Source organism: Dermacentor silvarum, chromosome 2, assembly GCF_013339745.2.
Source record: "Dermacentor silvarum isolate Dsil-2018 chromosome 2, BIME_Dsil_1.4, whole genome shotgun sequence".
NCBI classification, from domain to species: Eukaryota; Metazoa; Arthropoda; class Arachnida; order Ixodida; family Ixodidae; genus Dermacentor; species Dermacentor silvarum.
In genome coordinates this window covers 170,247,405-170,267,599 of record NC_051155.1, presented here as the reverse complement: position 1 = coordinate 170,267,599, position 20,195 = coordinate 170,247,405, and the positions used below count along the sequence as shown (strand labels likewise).

Here is a 20,195-nt window from a genome sequence, read left to right as displayed (position 1 = left end):
AAATTACTTGCACACACTAATTGAATTAAAGAAATGATAAATTAATGGAAATGAAAACGGATGAAAAAACAACTGTCCGCAGGTGGGGAACGAACCCACGTCTTCGCATTACGCGTGCGATGCTCTCACCATTGAGCTACCGCGGAACCGTTTTCCCATCCGCATTCTGGGGTATTTATGTTTTACAACTAGAACTAACTCTGGGAGTGTTAGCCAGCGCCACCACTCACAAGCCTAGGGGCGGATGTGGAACATCCTTTTCTGCCGCAGGCGTCACGAGCTCGTGATTTTTCATCCGTTTTCATTTCCATTAATTTATCATTTCTTTAATTCAATTAGTGTGTGCAAGTAATTTCCCCTATGTTGTTCTTGGTGTCAATGTTTGTTGGCTTCTTATGATATGAATATATATATATATATATATATATATATATATATATATATATATGCGCGGAATGCATTGCAACCCGTGCAACATGCTGTAATACTGACGGATGTACGTGGAGTGACGTACACAAAACATTCAGGGTGCCAGACCTGGCCACAGGAATTGACGATCTGCTCCGAAGGGCCGAACCCGTGGCCGCACTTGCAGCACGCCATCACGTCAAGCATGGGCAGCACGGTGACTCCGGAGGCGCGGTTCCTGCAGTGGATGTAGAAAAGTAATACGATGAAACTCGCATACTAACGAATGCTGCAGAAGCGTAAGATACATGCATGGTACGACTTCGCGTTAGGTTCGACGTACGAATTTCCCTCGCGTTCCATTGAAGTCGGCCTAGTGGGAACCACTCAACTTTCAGGGGCGCCGTACGCCGTATCGGATACCGTGTAGTACCATGTGTTTCCTGCTATAGTGGTTGCGGCATGACGAATGGGCAAGATAGACGGACTGGGGCAGAACGCAAGTTTTCTCGGCCCACATTATAGTAGGCCCGAGGAATAAATGTGAGCTGCAGGCTTTTCCACATGCAAGCTGTGTACAGCATCAACGTATGTGCCGAAATAGCATGTACAGAAAATAGGTGTGCACAAAATGTAGGAAAGGATGAAGGGCAGGCCAATCTCTCTACTATATAATTGAGGAAGGGAGGGGGAGGTTAGGGAGGAGGATGAGTGTTACTTGCTGCCCGTCGTACATTCATCTGTTAACAGCAGCACCCGGTAACACGGGGAACTTGACACGGAGCACAACAGGGTGAGCGTCATCCATTGAACGTCGACCCACACGATCGACTCGCCATTCACATTCGAACCCCGTAACATGCAACAGCTTTAGGAGGAGCCGAAGAACTTCTCATAAATATCTAGTGTCCTCGTGGAAACAAAATGTCCCTTGCGCTTGAGTGTGGGGCCATCTTGTGATTCAGTCTATTCATGAATAATTTACGTTCTGCGTCAAATTAAGGCCACTCAACAAATAGTGGTCGATGTGTTCAGCCGACGGTATTTATTTAAGAGGGAGAATAGGCAATGCAGGTTACATCCCCTAATCATAATACGTCTGTTGCAGGTACATGTATTAAGGATTAAGTCTGCTCTTGGAAGACCGTTTCTTTATTATTATTATTATTATTATTATATTATTATTATTATTATTATTATTATTATATTATTATTATTATTATTATTATTATTATTATTAATTCGGACAGGTTGAAATGTATCACATGAAGGCATCCAGATGAAATGATGCAGTCCTTCCTCATGTGTAAAAGTTCTAGCATTGATTTACAGAGCTACTCATCCCTAAGCCAACACTTAAAGCTTTCAGTTTGATCAGCCCTAGCCCTGCGTTTATTTTGTCTAATCCTTCAAGTATACGTGATGCTTAAAAAGAATCCAATATAATACCCTCAAACTGTGATCGTGTGAACAACCTCAACTGCACCAGTATTTCTGTGGAAGATTAGCACAACAATGAAATCCTTGAGCGCGCAACTTTTGGTAATTTAAGCGACCTATGCATCGCCATGTTTCACGGCATTTTGAGTGATTGCTGCAGGCCTGCCCTGTTGGCTCTTAAGCTGCACTCCGGACCTGTGCCGGCGGGGGGCAGGAAAGCAGGTCGAAGAACAGCTGTTTGCCTGTATGCACATGTTTGCATTACATACCCATTGTACTGGACAATGGCCGGCCTTAAGCCCTGAAAGGAGAGCTTTCATTGTTGTAAAATACTTTCTTTTTCTGTATCTCTACGAACACCCGCATAGCGTTTCTTGTATTCTAGCGTGAGCTTAGTGCAAGGGTCTTTCATGCAAGGTTGATCGCGACTGAGAAAGTAGTTGGGCTCTTGGTTATGCATAATTCGAGTTAGTTAATTACATATGATTAGACGACTGTAATATTACGCTGTACGTGTCTGCTCCCTTGTCCGTATTGTGTTCCCGTGCTGTAAGTCCAATTGAGTGGGACATTTATTTCGCAGTGGAATTGAGAAACTATGTATACAGTTATTGTACTAATCTTGTTTTCCAAAGTTACCCTTCTGTAAATTTTGACGGTAATGTGGTCGTTTTTGGTCGCATTGTGACTTCTCCGAAGTAGCGGTTGTTGTCACAGTGATGGGAAGCAACGCCAGTGATCGAGATCACTGCCGTCCGCCTTTCAGCGACTGACGAGGCCATGTCGTGTCTGTCGCATAGTCTGCTCAGTCTCCGCATTGTGCCTGGGATTTCAGATGAAATGGCGTTTCGCGGAGACTGTGGAAAAGCAGATCGCTTTTCCACAGTCTCCAATACATACACGGCTCGTGGACACGATACCTGAAACTGTTGTGCATGCGTTATGCGCTGTGCCCGTATGGAGAACGCTAAATAAATAAGAATACCGTTACCAAGTCCGCAAATCTTCTTATCGTTACTCCGGTTCATGTGTATTATAGGCTAGAATCCCGTTCAACCTTGGACGACCCTATTATTGTATTATGAAACTGAACCAGTAATCTGCTGAGAAGCAGTCGGGGGGCTAGTGCCGTCCAGTATCGCCTGGGCCTCCTAACCACGTCGGAACTCCGCGTAACTAGTTGACGTACGAGACGACAAACCAACGGCTGCAACGCAGCTCACGGTAGTTCGCCTCAAGTTAGCTCAACCTGCTTGAGAAAAGTCGTCAGATCTAGACACCCGGGAAATCCAGCCCAGCAATCGCATCCACATCAACAAGATCGGCCCGCCAGCATTCTTCAGGAAAGCTCTGCGCGCCGACTTCACGGTTTATGGACTTGCTACTGCTGCCCGGCCACGCGTATGACATCGTTGTTTTCTTTTGAACTTTCTTTTAGTGAACTACTGTTAAGTGTATTCTTGTATATTTGATCCACGCCCTGTTTTATGTTTATATCCACTGTTAATTGCTGGTCATATTTATTTGTCTTCATCACTGCGTTATGTTAAGTTCCGGTGTGTTAGTCTGTCTGATCTCTGTTTTTTATTATTTTATTTTATTAATTTGTGTATATTTCATCATCATCATCAGCCCATATTTCATGTCCACTGCAGGACGAAGGCCTCTCCCTGCGATCTCCAATTACCCCTTGTCTTGCGCTAGCGTATTCCAACTTGCGCCTGGAAATTTCCTAACTTCATCGCCCCACCTAGTTTCATGCCGTCCTCGACTGCGCTTCCCTTCTCTTGGTATCCATTCTGTAACTCCAATGGCCCACCGGTTATCCATCCTACGCATGACATGACCAACGAAGCTCCATTTTTCCCTCTTAATGTCAACTAGAATATCGGCTATCCGCGTTCGTTCTCTGATCCACACCGCTCTCTTCCTGTACCTTAACGTTAGGCCTTACATTTTTCGTTCCATCGCTCTTTGTGCGGTCCTTAACTTGTTCTCGAGCTTCTTTGTTAACCTCCAAGTTTCTGCCCCATATGTTAGCGCCGGTAGAATGCAATGATTGTACACTTTTCTTTTCAACGCAGTGGTAAACAGCCAGTCAGGATTTGGCAATGCCTGCCGTATCCACTCCAACCCAATTTTATTTTTCTGTAAATTTCTTTCTCATGATCAGGGTCTCCTCTGAGTAATTGAGATAAACGTATTCGTTTAGAGACTCTAGAGGCTGACTGGCGATCCTGAATTCTTGTTCGCTTGCCAGGCTATTGAACATTACCTTTGTCTTCCGCATATTAATCTTCAATCCCACTCTTACACTTTCTCGGTTAAGGTCCTCAATCATTTGCTGTAATTCGTCCCCATTGTTACTGAAAAGGACACTGTCATCTGCAAACCGAAGGTTGCTGAGATATTCGCCGTTGATCCTCACTCCTAAGCCTTCCCAGTTCAAGAGCTTGAATACTTCTAAGCATGCAGTCAATAGCATTGGAGAGATTGTGTCTCCTTGCCTGACCCCTTTCTCGATAGGTGCCTTTCTGATAAGTATACAAGTAGAAAGATATCTTTCTACTTTTCTTGTGGAGAATCAAGGTTGCTGTGGAATCCTTGTAGATATTCGCCAAGATATTCACGTACGCCTCCTGTACTTCTTGGTTACGCAATGTTTCTATGACTGCTGGTATCTCTACTGAATCAAATGCTTTTTCATAATCTGTGAAAGCCATATAGAGAGGTTGATTTTACTCTGCAGATTTCTCTATTACCTGATTGATGATATGGATATGATCCATACGTAGAATAGCCTAGCCCAAATACGTGGCCAATACCTTGCGATAGTTAATCGATAATCGATCAATGATATATAAATTCCGGGAAATGGTGGAGATGACTTGGTAGTGCTTATCCTAGCCCAAAAGCCAGGACTAGCATAGGTGCCCATCAGCTCCGCTGTCTCTTTAGCATTGCGCCTCCAGTGCAAGCTGCGCTAATTTTTTTTTCTACATCTCAGACACATTTTTACAGCGGAGCTGTTAAGCTTTTCGTAAGTCCGTTTAGTGCCGACAGAAACTCGGTCGACTGAATGATTGAATGCTCGGCGCGGCCGGGAATCGGTTCCGTTCGGCGAAGCTTCGCAAGAAGCCATGCATAACATCGCAAAACTACATGGCCGCGACCGGGCCGGTGGGCTAGACCTGCCGGTCCCGACGTGGGACTAGCCGGGTGCGCGACGAGTTCGCATCCTCACCGGACCTCCAATAAAAAGTTATTTCACAGTCTCACGGGATCTCCCGGAGAAATTAATTTAAAACCACAAGCTGCAAATATGTGTGAAGAAGCGCGTACTTATATATTGCATTCGGAAGGGTGTATGTCTCGCATGTCCCCAAAATAAAAGAAGTTCGTACTTTACAACTACCAAAAAAAAAAAAAAAAAAAATGGAATGCCGCAAATCACGAAAATACCTGAGATTCATTGCGGCTTCAGCGCATAGCCTGGAATTGAAGGAAGTATTCTACCGTATATGTACAGCCGCACAAATTTTTAACTGGCGTGCGCGAGCGGCGACTTTCTGTGCACCAGCACCTTAAATTAGGAACAAACTTACAAATGACTGTGCTATCTTCACGAGCTTTGTGAGTATAGTCAGATAGCATAGTCATTTTTAAGTTTGTTCCTAATTTTTGGTGCTGGCGCACAGAAAGTCGCCGCTCGCGCACGCTATAAAGATTTGGGCGGCTGTACGTTGCACGCCTTAATTTATATAGTTCCGTCCAGGGAAGGGATGAAGCACAAACCAAAACAGTTGCGGACGGGGTGTGCATATGAGAAAAAAAAATACGATGATGAAGGAACAGCCAGGACATGCGGAGATGTCCACTGGATCCTTGGTTCTTTGCGGAAGTGCCGAAATAACAGCACACATAGGCTCAAAGTGGGTTAAGATTTTTACGACCAGCAACGCCCGCAACACTTCTTGAATCCCATCGAGTGACACGCACGCGCAATAGCATGTACATGTACATATCGCAAGGCGACACGAAATGTTACCTGAACCATGCACAAGTCACTGTGGAAGACTCACGCGGAAGGCACGGCATTCTTGAGTGGTGTCAAGTGTACGGGCGGCGGCGGCGGCGGCGGCGGCAACGGTGGCGGTTCCTCTTCCCTGCCGCTGCTCTTTCGCGGGGCGCCGCCATTTGCGTTGACGCCTTTCGACGTTGCCGTCACGTTTGCGTAGTCCCCGCTCGTATCCGACGTCGCGTCAGACGTCGACTCCAATAGTGAGAGACCCTGCACGGCCCTGCGGAGCTGCTCGGCCCTCCGCTGGTACAGCTCGGACGAGTCCATTGACAGGTTCATCGTGGCGACGGAACACGCGACAGCGGACACGCGGAACTCCGGTCAAGTAGAGCGCACCGGTGGGGCTTCGAGGTTTGTCGCAAAGACGCCGCAATCTTGTAGGGCAGGCGGTTGAGATACGGTAAACAGACCCTTTCCTGGCGCCTTGTCATACGATAACGAACGAGAGAGGCGCGTACGTCCGCCACGGAAAGGCGGGTTCTCTTTCCCTCCATGCACATCACTCACGCGGCGCGCTCCGACTCCTCGTCGGGGGCGTGAAAGGTGCGCAGATAGGATGAATACATGATGTCGCATGACTTGTTTGAAACCATTATGATCGATATGTATCGATCGTGTCCGAAAAGTTGGTCAACTGGTGTCGAAGACGACTACAAGTGAACGATTTAAGCATGCCAAACTATGAGCACACTTTTCGTACCAAAAAGCTGCTCCACGAGGTCTGGTGGCCGTGATGAAATCGGTTCGAAAGCTGTACAACTTGAAACTTCATTCCTCTGTGGCAAATAGCGCCACGCCATTCGTTCCTTGCCAGGCGCGTAGCCAGGGGGGGGGGGGGGGGGGGGGTCACCCCCCCCCCCCCCCCACTTACCCACCTTTAGTTCTCGTCGCTTTGCGCTGACATAATTCATGAAACCGGTGCTACTATCACAATTTCATTCCTGGGCGCTTCCGTTTGGGTTGGTAATTTACAGCGAATCATGTCTGCGTATGAAAAAACTGTCACGGTGTTTGTCAAGGCTTTGACACTCTGTGAAGTTTTGGGCGAGAATGTGGCGGCCGCATTCTGAAGCAACAAATGCGCAACAAATGAAGCAACAAATGCGGCAGCCGCATTTTAGATGATCGCGAAAACGGTCGAGGCCCGTTTACTTAGATTTAGGTGCACGTTAAAGACCCCAGGTGGTCGAAATATCCGGTATACATTTCCGCCGCTTCCCTTCAGGTGCCGGTTAGGCCGCGCTCGCGCACGATCTTAGCGCGAGAAACGTTTCTTGTTTGCGATTGCGCCGCTACGGAAGGCATGGTAATTACTGTTGTGTTGTTGAATCCCAAACCAGCAATTACGGAAGGCTGGTAGTTGCTGTTTTGTTGTGGAATCCCAAACCAGCAATGTACACACGAAGGGGTTGATGACAGCAGTGAAATTCCACCGACTCGCAACAGAATGCACGAAACAGACAGCCGACAAGCATGCATGAATTACTGCTGTGCGCAGTACAGCGTAAGTAAACTCTTGTTGCAGGCGCTGACAGTTCTCGTCGGAGTTCACGCGTCCTGAGAAATTGATTATATGCACGATGCACTGAACAAGACCGGAGTTCATTCCTGCATCACTAGTACACCAATCAGTCGAGATTCTGTGAGGTACAAGGCCGCTTCCTGTTTGCACTGGCGTAAGTGAAGCAGAAATGAGTTGCACGCACTACTTAAAATGCGTACACATGCCATATCTATGCTGTGCGGTGAAATATTCTGTACAATTCTGAATCTGTTGACGTAAAGGCAAATGACGACAGCACGCTCGCACACAGCGGAAGACACAGCAGCCCATGGCCGCAGGAAATGCAACCCTCTCGTATGAGGGAGCAGGGCGACGAAAGCGTCAAAAAAAAAAAAAAAAAAAAAAAAAAAAGCCTTTCGCGTTTTTTCGCGTATTTAAGTTTTCTAGCGCAAAGACGCAGCGAACTAGCTATTGCTATGGGAGTAGGTATAGCCTGGTCACACGTGCATTTTCACGCGTATAGCCGTCCTTGACTTCTGAAACGCACTTCGCCCCGACGAGGACGACGCCATCTACGCTTAACGGAAATTAGCAATTAATGATGTCTTCTCCGATCGCACGGGTCGTCTCAATGATGCGTTTTCGAAGACTGGTCCATTCAGTGGCGCGATGAGAGACCGTTGGTCCAAACGCCCACTGTACCTGTCGTATACTTACTGTATGTTAATGAGCTTACTTTACTTTTTACATAATTTCTGCACAAGCACAAGCACACGCGAGGGGGGGGGGGGGGGGATCCCATGTCTTTCATATACATGTATAGAGTCTGCTTAAACTACCGATATTTATTATCGATCACGTGACGTAGAGGAAAGCAGAAGCTTGCCCCCCCCCCCCCCCCCCCCGGTCGGGCCGGTGAACCCCCCCCCCCCCCCCCCCCCCGAAAAAAATTTCTGGCTACGCCCCTGTTCCTTGCCATCTGGTTGTTTGTGCTGTTGTCGCGGAAGGATAAAACCGGATCATTAACGAATTATCTTACCACCTCCTCTCCCTTTGTGCGTTATCCCACCAAAAAAGGACGCTCGTCCACTGAAACCAACAAATTCAGCACAATTCGTCAATTTCAAGGGAGTGGAGCTTCTATTTGGACTTTATACTGACTGGTCTCCCATAGCAGAATCTGCAGAACGTACCAATTTGTTGCTACATGCTTCTGACTGCCCACTCACGCATGAAGATATTATTCATTTGTCGGAATGCTCTCATGTTATCACCCCATGTTATCATCCTTCAATCATTTAACGATTTATTGTTTGTGGAAAAGGCTTTTAGTTGAAAATATCAAAATAAATCAATAATTCAAACACAGAAATTTCCTTGAAAGCCGCGTTCTTGTACACACCTCGTACTGTTAGCTGGTCAGTTAGGCACTACCACATTGATGCCCATTCTAAGATGTCATCTACGGCTAAAATTTTTAGGATTTGGGTACTCCAGAAATTTCCAGAAAGCCGCGCTGTTTGACGGATTTCCACTATATAAGTGCCGTAAAATGCATGAGATCATGGATATGCGCGCTATATAATTATTGTATTAGTCAACTGCCGACTTGAGTGCCCGAGTGCAGAAATGCTGAGCATCATGCAGTGCAGGCGCATAATTTATACCTAGACACACGGGGCACTTTCGATCGCGATCAAGCCCGATCGGGATCGAATTCCTCAATTCCGATTCTGCAGCTTGCGCAAGGGAGCTGATCGCGATCGAGGAATTCTCGATCCAGCTTTCTGTTAATCAATATGTGCTACATAAAAGTTTTTTTTCTTTCTTTTTCTCAAGCCTGAAAGAAAGTCCGCAAATTACAAAAACTTGCCACTTGTCGCGTGGCACTTTCTGCAACTTTTGCAAAAATGCAAGTTTAAGATGTCATGTACGTCAGTTTATACTTCTTTAGTGCGATAGCATTATACGGATCATTCAAAGCGCTCGGCGTTGTGAGCTATGATCGAAAACAGCTTAGAGAGGGGAAGTTGAGGAGCAATTCCGTCAGCGTCGTGTGACCAGGGGCGTAGCCAGAAGCTTTGTCCGGGGGGGGGGGGGGGGGGGGGGGGGGGGAGGCTCCGGCTGCAGCGCGGCCTCCTCCTTATAGAATTTGTCGAGGGATCAAATACATGAATAATAACTGCATTGGCATTGCCAACGCCATTGTATATTAGACGCTGCACACAAATTATTGAACGCTACGCACTGTCAAGACAAGTAAAATATGTATGTTTCATAACAGAATGTCTTCGTATGTCCCAAAAAATGTGGCAGAGATGACTGATATCAATGCTTCCGCGTTTTTTTTTTTTTGTCTATTTAATAAGTACAGAAAATATCACGCGAACTTTAGAACTATATCAGTTCGAAACCGGCAAAGCAGTGCCTGCAGCTGATATGAAAAACGTAAAGGCCATAATATGAACAAGTTGAGGACAAATATTTTGATGAATCTTTGTCATTCACGAACCTTGTTTACATTTTTGGACATATATAACGGCCAGGGAAAAACCTCAATGAAGCTGCCCTTCGTTGCAATGGATTTCGAAGGAGCAGCTGTTACCGTTCGTGTATTGTGAGTAATTGCACCGAAATTATAGTCGCAACAGTGAGTACATATAAAAAGCAGGAGCTCTGCAAAATATACATTAGAAATGCGAAGATAAAATGGAATATACAACTGCGAAGATAAAGGGCAAAAAATGTGTCGCTGGAAATAAAGTTCACTGCTTGCTATACACAAAACCCCGCAACAAGATATTTAAGTATATGTATAAGTCTCAAATAAATCTACATATATCTAAGCAAACATCACTGTATATAATGCGTCAAACAAGACAAATAAACACGTTGTGCAGTCACAGATAGTATATAATCGTGATCGCACGCAGAAATCGTGATATGCATTTGGGCCATGCTGCGGTCGCGACAGCACCATATGATTAGAATAATAGAGAGAGAATGCAGAAATCAATACGAAAATGCGTATTTTAACTGCCTGCACAGTGGCGACAATTATTCTGCACCCAAAATTAAAGGAAGGGTATTGCTTCGTTTCAAAGAAGAAGTAAAAGCAGGTAGCTAAAAAAATGTCACAGTTTCGCCCTAAGGGCGAAGCAATGAATGCGATAGCAACACATTAATGTCATACGAAGTAAGGTGAGCGGCTTTGGTAGCAATATGAATTGTAGTAAACATGAGCTGATTAAGTTAGCATGTGTGCTGCGCCGTAAGTAGACCGACATGAAGAGAGACTCGATGACCACGAGAAGGCGCTTGTGAAACGGTGGTGTTGATGAGAAGCGCTTCCCGTGGGCAGCGCGTGCGAAGTGACACACCTGTAGCGCTGCACTGCCGACCCGGGCAGCATTGCATGTGTAGCGTGCGTTGGAAAATGTGGCCCGACTATTACTAACTGAATGAACAAGCGCGGTGTGAGCGCGCACAAACAAACACGAATAGATCACACTGAATGACTGCAGACAACGACTGTCAAAACGCTGGTAGCAAACATACGCCGCAGCGGGCGAAGGTACGTGCGGTCTATCGCTTCAACGGAAACTGAGCGGCGAATGCACGGCGCATAAAGGTCAGAGCCGTGTGGAGATAAGAGACGGTGCGGTTGTTGGCAGAGTAGAAGTGCCCCCCCCCCCCCCCCCCTCCGGCGCTGGCTTCCTGCTTCCTTGCTTGCGCGTGGGAGATGAGTGCGTTCGCTCTCCGTGATAGCGCGCGTCCCCGCACGCTTCCGCTCGGGCATACGGCGCGCGGTGAAGATTTTATCTATAGGGAACCTGATGGCGACGGCGACGACGACGCCGACGGCAGAAATCCGGTTGAAGTGTCCATATAATTGCTATCGCAATAAAAGGGGGAAAAAAAGGACAAACGAAAGCCACAGATGATGCGGCAAGTTGAACTATACCCAATATCCGAGTGAGTTTTTAGGAAACGCCGCGTGGACCGGGCTTTCAATGAGCAAAGTCGGTCAAAATTGGTTCTTGATGTCCTCGTAATTTTCGTATTGGCATGATAATTTTGATAATGATACTAACTGTTACAATAAATGTGGGAAATGTCTGCGGTTTTAAAAGCTAATGAACAGTCATACGTTTTTATAATTACGAGCTTATGGATGTGAAGGAACGGATAATTTTACATGCATTGATATTTGCTGCTTCGCTATCTCAAGGACAAACTTCACTCGGCGGGGAAGCCGACGTCTCTGTGGGCGTATAGAAGCGCCAGCATAACCATGCGTTCCTCAAACATTGTAGAGCGCAATTAAGTAGTTTTATTGCGATAGCAATTATATGGACACTTGAACCGGATTTCTGCCGTCGGCGTCGTCGTCGTCGTCGCCGTCGTCGTCGCCGTCGCCGTGACGTTCCCTATAGATAAAATCTTCGCCGCGCGCCGTATGCCCGAGAGGAAGCGTGCGGAGACGCGCGCTATCACGGAGAGCGAACGCACTCAATCTCCCGCGCGCAAGCAAGGAAGCAGGAAGCCAGCGCCGGAGGGAGCAAGGGGGGGGGGGGGGGCGCACTTCTCTGCCAACAACCGCGCTCGTCGCTCGCTCGCACCGTCTCTTATCTCCACACGGCTCTGACCTTTAAGTGCATTCGCCGCTCAGTTTCCGTTGAAGCGATAGACCGCACGTACCTTCGCCCGTTGCGGCGTATGCTTGCTGCCAGCGTTTTGACAGTCGTTGTCTGCTGTCATTCAGTGTGATCTCTTCGTGTTTGTGCGCGCTCACACCACGCTTGTTCATTCAGTTCGTAATAGTCGGGCCACATTTTCCAACGCACGCTACACACGCAATGCTGCCCGGATCGGCAGTGCAGCGCTACAGGTGTGTCCCTTCGCACGCGCTGCCCACGGGAAGCGCTTCTCATCAACACCACCGTTTCACATGCGCCTTCTCGTGGTCATCGAGTCTCTCTTCATGTCGGTCTACTTACGCCGCAGCACACCTGCTTACTTAATCAGCTCATGTTTACTACAATTCATATTGCTACCAAAGCCGCTCACCTTACTTCGTATGACATTGCTGTGTTGCTATCGCATTCATTGCTTCGCCCTTAGGGCGAAACTGTGACATTTTTTTTAGTAAGCTCCTGTTTGAAAGTCTCTCTGCGCTGGCAGTGGTCACTGGAAGGGTGACTAGTATCTGCAGCAGTTTGTGCACATTTACATATAACCTGCAGTTGCAATGAGAGAGAGAGAGAGAGAGAGCGTCTATTCCTGCGGTAAAACCTGAAAACACTCCTTCGATGTCGTTGGCATCATAGTTTAGGTACCTTGCACAAACAGTAAGCTGTTCGATTCCACAATATCCGTCGTTTTGTCAGCAAGTACGGAGAAGCAGCCTGCAGCATTTACGTTTGCATCTAGGCTTTCTTTGATAATTTCACCCCAAATTTCTATAACTTGGTTTTGTACATCTGGGCTTAAATACGAGGCATTACTTTGGCAATTTTCCAAATGGTTCTTCAGATATGTATCTCCACAATCAGCTCGCATACGAAGAAGTGCTCTGAAAATACCAGTATTTTCAGCGGAGGCTTTGCTTAAATCCATAGGACCGCTGTCCCTATTGACACGGAGAGCCAGACCTTGCCGCCTGCAAAAAAGAACTGTCTCAATAATAGGCCGTTAAATTTCTTCTGTTTTCTCGTATTTTACTTTGTCTGCCCTGGTCCAGCTGATCGATCACATTGGTTGCACTTCCTGAAAATGTTTGCAGAAAATTATTAGCTGCCAGCTGAGAGTCAGGGTGATATTTAATATTTTCGTGTGTGTGGAAGATTGCGAGCGCGTTCTTCCATTTCTGGAACGGACACGAGGGCTCCAGTGCACGCATGTTGACCCAAGTTTAAAAGAACATTAAACCCATAAAGTTCCAGAATTGAAAAATCTAAAGCACGCCTTTGAAAATGTCAGTGCACCTTTCGCGTCAAAAGTTTATGATAACTTTATGCCCATAAAGTTTCGGAATTGAAATCCATGCGCTCCCTAGATTCCGCTGCCGCTGCGAGATGCCGCGACACGCCCGCTCGCTATCGAAAAGCCCTTGAAACTTTGTGCTCGGATGGGACTCCTTGCGTTATGTGACTCCAGGTACATGGGCGCCTGCCACGGAATCCAGCAGAGTTCGCGATGTTCGCGCCGAAATGTCTTTTCGAGCGTGAAAAAGACATTGTAGACAAAATCCAGAATGATTCCCGGCGCCGGTGGTTGTTTTGGTTGGCGGTGCATGACAGCACGAAGAAATGTCGGGGGGGGGGGGGGGGGGGGGGGCTGAAGCCCCATCAGCCTCCCCCCCCACCCCCCCCAACCCCTGGCTACGCCCCTGCGTGTGACATCTTGGCATCACCCTCTTCGCTCGCTGAGTTGTGCGGGCCGTGTCGCTGAATGCATCACCTTCTAAAAAAGATGGTCATGTCGTAAGAGGACGCGGCCGCTGTTGTGGCAGAGAGACGGCGTCGCCAATTAAGCTGAAGAAGCGGAAACGGCGCGCAGGCAACGTCTCGTTCTCGAGGCTATACTGACGTCTGCAGCAACTGTGATGATGTGGAGACCCTCGAACACTTGCTCCTGCGGTGCAGTGCTTTCACGGCATCGCGCGAGCTCCTCCCGAGCTGCTACCGCGCGCCACGTGGTCCATCATGGCCACGCGGTCTTCCTCGCGTGCGGGAGGCAGCTCAAAACACTGTGTGACTTCCTCGAGCAGTCGGGCCTCACCACCCGGCTGCTCTATGCGACCTAACAGTGCCGGTGTGCGAAGCCGGGTGAGAAACTCTCTCGTTGAAGTAGCTCACAAGCGAATTATTTTTGCCTAGTCGCTATGTTGTACATATGTAAATAGTTCTTCTTTACTCTATCCGCTCTCTGTGTCCATCTCCTCTGTCCGCCTCCTCTCTCCGTGTCCAGAAAATGCCTCACGTTACGTCAGGCATGGAAGCTATATACAGCTTTCATGCATGGAAAATTTCACGTTCCTCCTATGCGAATGTCTGGTGCGAGATTATGGGTAGAATCCCCCAGATGCTATCGCATTATATCTCTCATAGGAGATAGCATGAGCAGTTCGTGGATTTTTACAGCGAAGCTAACTGTTTATGGCTAGGGTTCTATGCATTTTTCGTGTCCGTCAACAGATATGTGTGTGCAAAAATTCAGCTCCCGAATTTGATGCAAAACGGCTTCATTCTATGCAAAAGCTTATACGTCTCATTACGTGGATATAAATTTTCAGTATACTATACATCAATAGGCGCCATTTTCAAAATCAATACACTCTATGGTAGATAATACGCGTTTCTCAAAGATTTGCCTCTGTGCGACCCGTGTCGGCCATGCGTACGCTCGCACCGCCCTATCTTTGCCGTCATTCCAAGCGCTTGCGTGCCTAGTTTCCTTCCGCTCTTCGGGCGTGGCGCTCCCGTCACGCGTGTCTAGTTTCCGCCGGGGTGGTGGTGGTAAGAAGCTTTTATTGCACAATAAAGAGAGGCGTGGACCCTCTAGTGGGAACCTACATACTAGGTGGTGTGCCTAGTCCGGGACCCCATTGGTCGAAGACGCAGATCCTGGCTCTCTGGACCAATTAAGGCCCTTTGGGCTTGAAGATCTGAGCCGCCAAGCAGGGCCGCCTCGCAGTCCTCTCGTGTAGGGTTGAGGGTGGGGGTTAAGGCTGAATTTTGCTGGCACGCCCATACCATGTGGTAGGTATCTGCTACCTCGCCACAGTGCTGGCACCTGCCGGTGACCATAGGGTCAAAATGTTTCATAATAGCCGGGTATAACATCGCTTTTGTGAAAAGTCTCAGGTGCGCGCGTTTGTTCACCCGCCCGAGCCCCTTAGCGGGCATAGGATATCGGCGATGACTATCTTTATAGTAATCTAGAATTTCTCTAAATCTGGTGAGGAGTTCGCCCTCATCCTGGTGCATGGAATCTGCGGGAGCTACCCGGGAGATGAGTGCTCTGGCAGCCGCATTCGCGGCCTCATTTCCACCTAGACCCTGGTGACCAGGAGTTCAGGCAATATGTTTTGTCGGAGGATCTGATTTGTTCATGCTGCAGCGCAATATTCTTTCTGCCAGAGGTGTGATCCATCCGGCCGCGTAGTTACGGCACGCCCCTCGCGATTCCGTAATGATATGTTTGGAAGAAGGGTGGCGGTCCCGACTCGCGTGTATAGTTTCCTCTGGGGGCGGTGGTCTTCCACGCGAATTGAAGTTACTGTATATGCTCCATATTTTTAACTAGTAAAAGCAGCGGAAGAATTCTATACTGACCTGTACAGTTCCCAGAGCAGCCAAGCTAGTTTCATTCGAAGTAGTGATGAACAGGATACAGAGGCTCCTTCTATAACTAGCGATGAAGTTAGAAGGGCCTTGTAAGACATGACCAGGGGAAAAGCTGCTGGAGAAGATGGAATAACAGTCGATTTAATCAAAGATGGAAGAGATCTCATGCTTGAAAAGCTTGCGGCCCTTTATACGGAATGCCTCATGACTTCAAGTGTACCAGAGAGCTGGAAGAACGCCAACATTATACTAATCCATAAGAAGGAAGACGTTTAAGAATTGGAGAATTATAGACCCATTAGCTTGCTTTCAGTATTGTATAAAATCTTCAAGATAATTTCCAATAGAATCAAGGCAACACTTGACTTCAGCCAACCAAGAGAATAGGCTGGCTTCAGGAAGGGATATTCTATACGATAGATCATATCCATTTCATCAATCAGGTAATCGTGAAATCTGCGGAGTACAATCAACCTGTTTATATGGGTTTCATAGATTATGAAAAGGCATTTGATTCAGTAGAAATACCAGCAGTCATGGAGGCATTGCGTAATCAAGGAGTACAGGAGGCATACGCGAGTATCTTGGCAAATATCTACAAGGATTCCACGGCTACCTTGGTTCTCCACAAGAAAAGTAGACAGTTACCTATCAAGAAAATCAAGAAAATGGTCAGGCAAGGAGACACAATCTCTCCACTGCATGCTTAGAAGTATTCAAGCTCTTAGACTGGGAAGGCTTAGGAGTGAGGATCAATGGCGAGTATCTCAGCAACCTTCGGTTTGCAGATGACATTGTCCTGTTCAGCAACAATGGAGACGAATTACAACAAATGTTTGAGGACCTTAACCGAGAAAGTGTAAGAGTGGGGTTGAAGATGAATATGCAGAAGACGAAGATAATGTTCAGTAGCCTAGCAAGGGAACAAGAATTCAGGATCGATAGTCAGCCTCTAGAATCTGTAAAGGAGTAAGTTTATCTAGGTCAATTAATCACAGGGGACCCTGATCATGAGAAAGAAATTTACAGAAGAATAAAATTGGGTTGGAGTGCATACGGCAGGCATTACCAAATCATGACTGGGAGCTTACCACTGAAGTTGAAAAGAAAAGTGTATTGCATTGTACCATTGCTAACATATGGGGCAGAAACTTGGAGGTTAACGAAGAAGCTCGAGAACAAGTTAAGGACCGCACAAAGAGCGATGGAACGAAAAAACCTTGCACTGGGCCGCGCTACGCTTGAAACAGCGACGCTGGGCGATCGTAGCCCAGCATTTTGCGGAAGTGCGCGCGAACTTTTCATCTTATTACTCATGATGATGATGATTTTTTTCGCGCGTCTCGGACTTACGGCCGTCACTGCGCGTTGCATAGCGCAGCTTGCAACACCGACACCGTGTTTCAATGCCGACACCGCGTTCCAGGAGACCCGCTCCGTGAATGCGTCTCTCTCTTCTCGCGCAAAACCTCTTCACCTCGCAAAACACAAGCGTGCGAATGCGCCAGCTGACGCTCGAACATCGACGACGCTCGAGCGTCGTGGCAATCATATGATTCGCATAAATGCATGCTCTGCAAGCGTGTCCTAGTGGTTACGACGCTCGCCTTGGGACCCGGGGGTTCGCGGTTGCGAATCCCGCCGGGGCAAGAAAGTTTATTTTCTTTTATTTCTGATAGTTTCTTCATACGAACCACAAATTACGGCTGGCTTAAACAGCTTCTCTGTTAAAATGTTAGGCATAACGTTAACAGACAGGAAGAGAGCGGTGTGGATCAGAGAGCAAATAGGTATAGAGGAAAAAATTGAGCTGGCCAGGCCATGTAATGCGTAGGATGGATAACCGTTGGACCATTAGAGTTGCAGAATGGATAGCAAGAGAAGGGAAGCGCAGTCGAGGACGGCAGAAAACTAGGTGGGGTGAAGAAGTTAGGAAATTTGCAGGCGCAAGTTGGAATCAGCTAGCGCAAGACAGGGGTAATTGGAGATCGCAGGCAGAGGCCTTCGTCCTACAGTGGACATAAATATAGACTGATGATGATATGCTCCATACGGGAGAGGAGCATATACGGTAACTCTAACGCGAATGTATGCCGCCGATCAAGACCGCCGATTAAAATAAAAGTGTGTGTGCGTGTGTCTTCGGGATGGCCGCCGTCGCCGCTCAAGAGACAAAATTTGCTCATACCTTTGGTTTAAATTCTGTGTCACCTCTATGACGTGTGATAAACTGCCTGGCTGGTAATCGATCTTCACAGCACTGGAATGGCGCGTGATTTTTTTTTAACCTTTCCAAATAATAAAATTTCACTTCATCCAACGTGCGGCACAATGTAAGAAAACCACTAGTTACAGCCATACATTGTGAACACGTTTCAGCTGCACGGTATGTTTTGTTCATACATTTCTTAGTGACACACTGATATATGTCAGCGGAGATGTCGGTATTGAGCACACAACTACATTGATGCACGATACGACGTATTATTAACTGGTATCATCATGTCGGAATGAAACACCGAAATCGAGAACGTGGCTTTCAGTACATGCTGCGCCGTAACATATGGTCTAGCTAGACCATGTTACGGCCAACGAAGGCAACAGTAATGAATATCCTGTAAACGAACTAGAGTGTGCTAGAATACGGTATTCTAGTACACTCTAAAGCTAATAATGAATTTGAACGGCAAGGGTGGCGATCGCGGTATTCGACGGTCTGCTACTTTACGTAGCACCTGCACGTTTCGCCGCTGACTATGCTGTGAACGTCGGTGCAATTTGAAGTTGGCTGCTGTCGTACAGTGTCAGACGAAGCGGGCACAAAAAAAAAAGAAAGGTTGCGACCAACGTCTATCTTGAATTCATGTTTAAAAAAAGTCGCAGTTTCGCCCGAAAGGCGAAGCATCGATTGCGATAACAAATTAGGGAGACAGCTATACAGAGTAAGGATAGTAGTTTTATCGGCCTTATAAACTTGTAAACACAGGGATACTAAATTAACAAGCATGGTGCCACGCGCGCGCAAGCAAACATGAACGCATCTCACCCGATGACCGCGGAAACTCGCTGTCAAAACGCTGGAGTGAGTAAGCGTGGTTGCAGCAGCGAGCGAATTGATCTTCGTGCTGCAGCTCGCATTAAGGTGGCGGTCCCACTCCGGCGGCACGAGCCCCCCCGTTTTCAGTACTTTTGGAGCAACCGCGGCGGCTCTTCTACTTGGGATATAAAGTAGTGGTATACACCATGAAAAAGCCTAATTTTTGCAGATTCCAACTATATATTATATAAAGAAATTCATGAATGTGATCTAGAAATAAATGTTCAAGAACAAGCTTGAGATACATGGTTTTTGAACTGTGTCTCAGTTGTGACCATATTTAGAAGGAACTACCGCATTTACTGCATTGCGGCTTGCTGTGCAGCTTTAGGACATATTTATCTATTTCCTAGACGAGGCGAAATAATTTTGAATTTTTACTTTTTTGCATAATTTGCTTTTGATGATTGCCAAATATCGCAAACTTCTCTTGCACACAGCCCGGCAACTACACGCTCAAAGAAGCTAAATTTTGGAAACATTAGAGTTCAAGGAATTTCCATCTAGTACGCAAAATTTCATTCATGTACCTTTATTAGTTTTCTGAATAATGCGGCCGAAATTAAGCAATATTTAGAATTCTGGTTTTACTTTTGCCCATTTTTGCGGGAAGGCACTAAAGCTACGAAGCGGCGGCTTAAAACTAATGAAGGTACACGAATGAAATTTCGCGTCCTAAATGGACATTCCTTGAACTCTAATTTGTGTCCTCCAATTTTTTGCCTACAAGCTGTTGCCGCCGCACTCACAGTACGCAACATGCATTACAAGGTGAAATAAGTTGACTGGGTGGGAGATGGTGTTGGCAAGACACGCAAGCGAGATGTCGCCTAAACATATACAGTAACTTTAGGTACCATATGTGAAGGAGAAGCCAGAAAAGCCCGGAGAGGTGCATGCGACTTTTTTAGTTAAGGAGGTAGCTTAGGGGCTTGTCTGAGTGCATTACAAAACATTATACAGTAAGTGGTGGATAACAAGCCGACGCAAATCCCTTAATTAAATTGCACATGTGCAGTAGTTATTCAAACATGTGGTTACACTGCACATTATGTTTTGAAAGCCACATGAAGCGGTGTTTGCATTTCAATTTGGTGTGAGGGTAGAAACCATAAAAACTATTTTTGTTCACGGGAAGCCACTGAACTTACCCGATATACAGTAGACAGGCACAATGAGCAAACAGTAACCATTACCTTGGCATGCCAATTAACTGTGTGCTGTCACTCACTATCCTGTAAGTTCAAGAAGAATGCACGCCTGCAACCATACAGTATGAAAACTGTGATTACCTCAAGTCCATGAATACACGTT

The 20,195-nt window shown here is 46.8% G+C and overlaps 1 protein-coding gene across 1 annotated transcript in view; it reads right to left on the bottom strand.

The window, feature by feature from the left end:
* LOC119442098 (LIM and senescent cell antigen-like-containing domain protein 1) overlaps positions 1-6,342 on the bottom strand; it is a 25,198-nt gene extending 18,856 nt beyond the window's left edge. The window contains exons 1-2 of the mRNA XM_037706832.2: positions 5,931-6,342; positions 515-646 (exon numbers count right to left, since the gene is read on the bottom strand). Of these exons, the coding sequence (XP_037562760.1) occupies positions 515-646; positions 5,931-6,208 (410 nt within the window). The 5' untranslated portion in view covers positions 6,209-6,342. The remainder of the gene's footprint in view (positions 1-514; positions 647-5,930) is intronic.
* Positions 6,343-20,195: the final 13,853 nt, after the last annotated feature.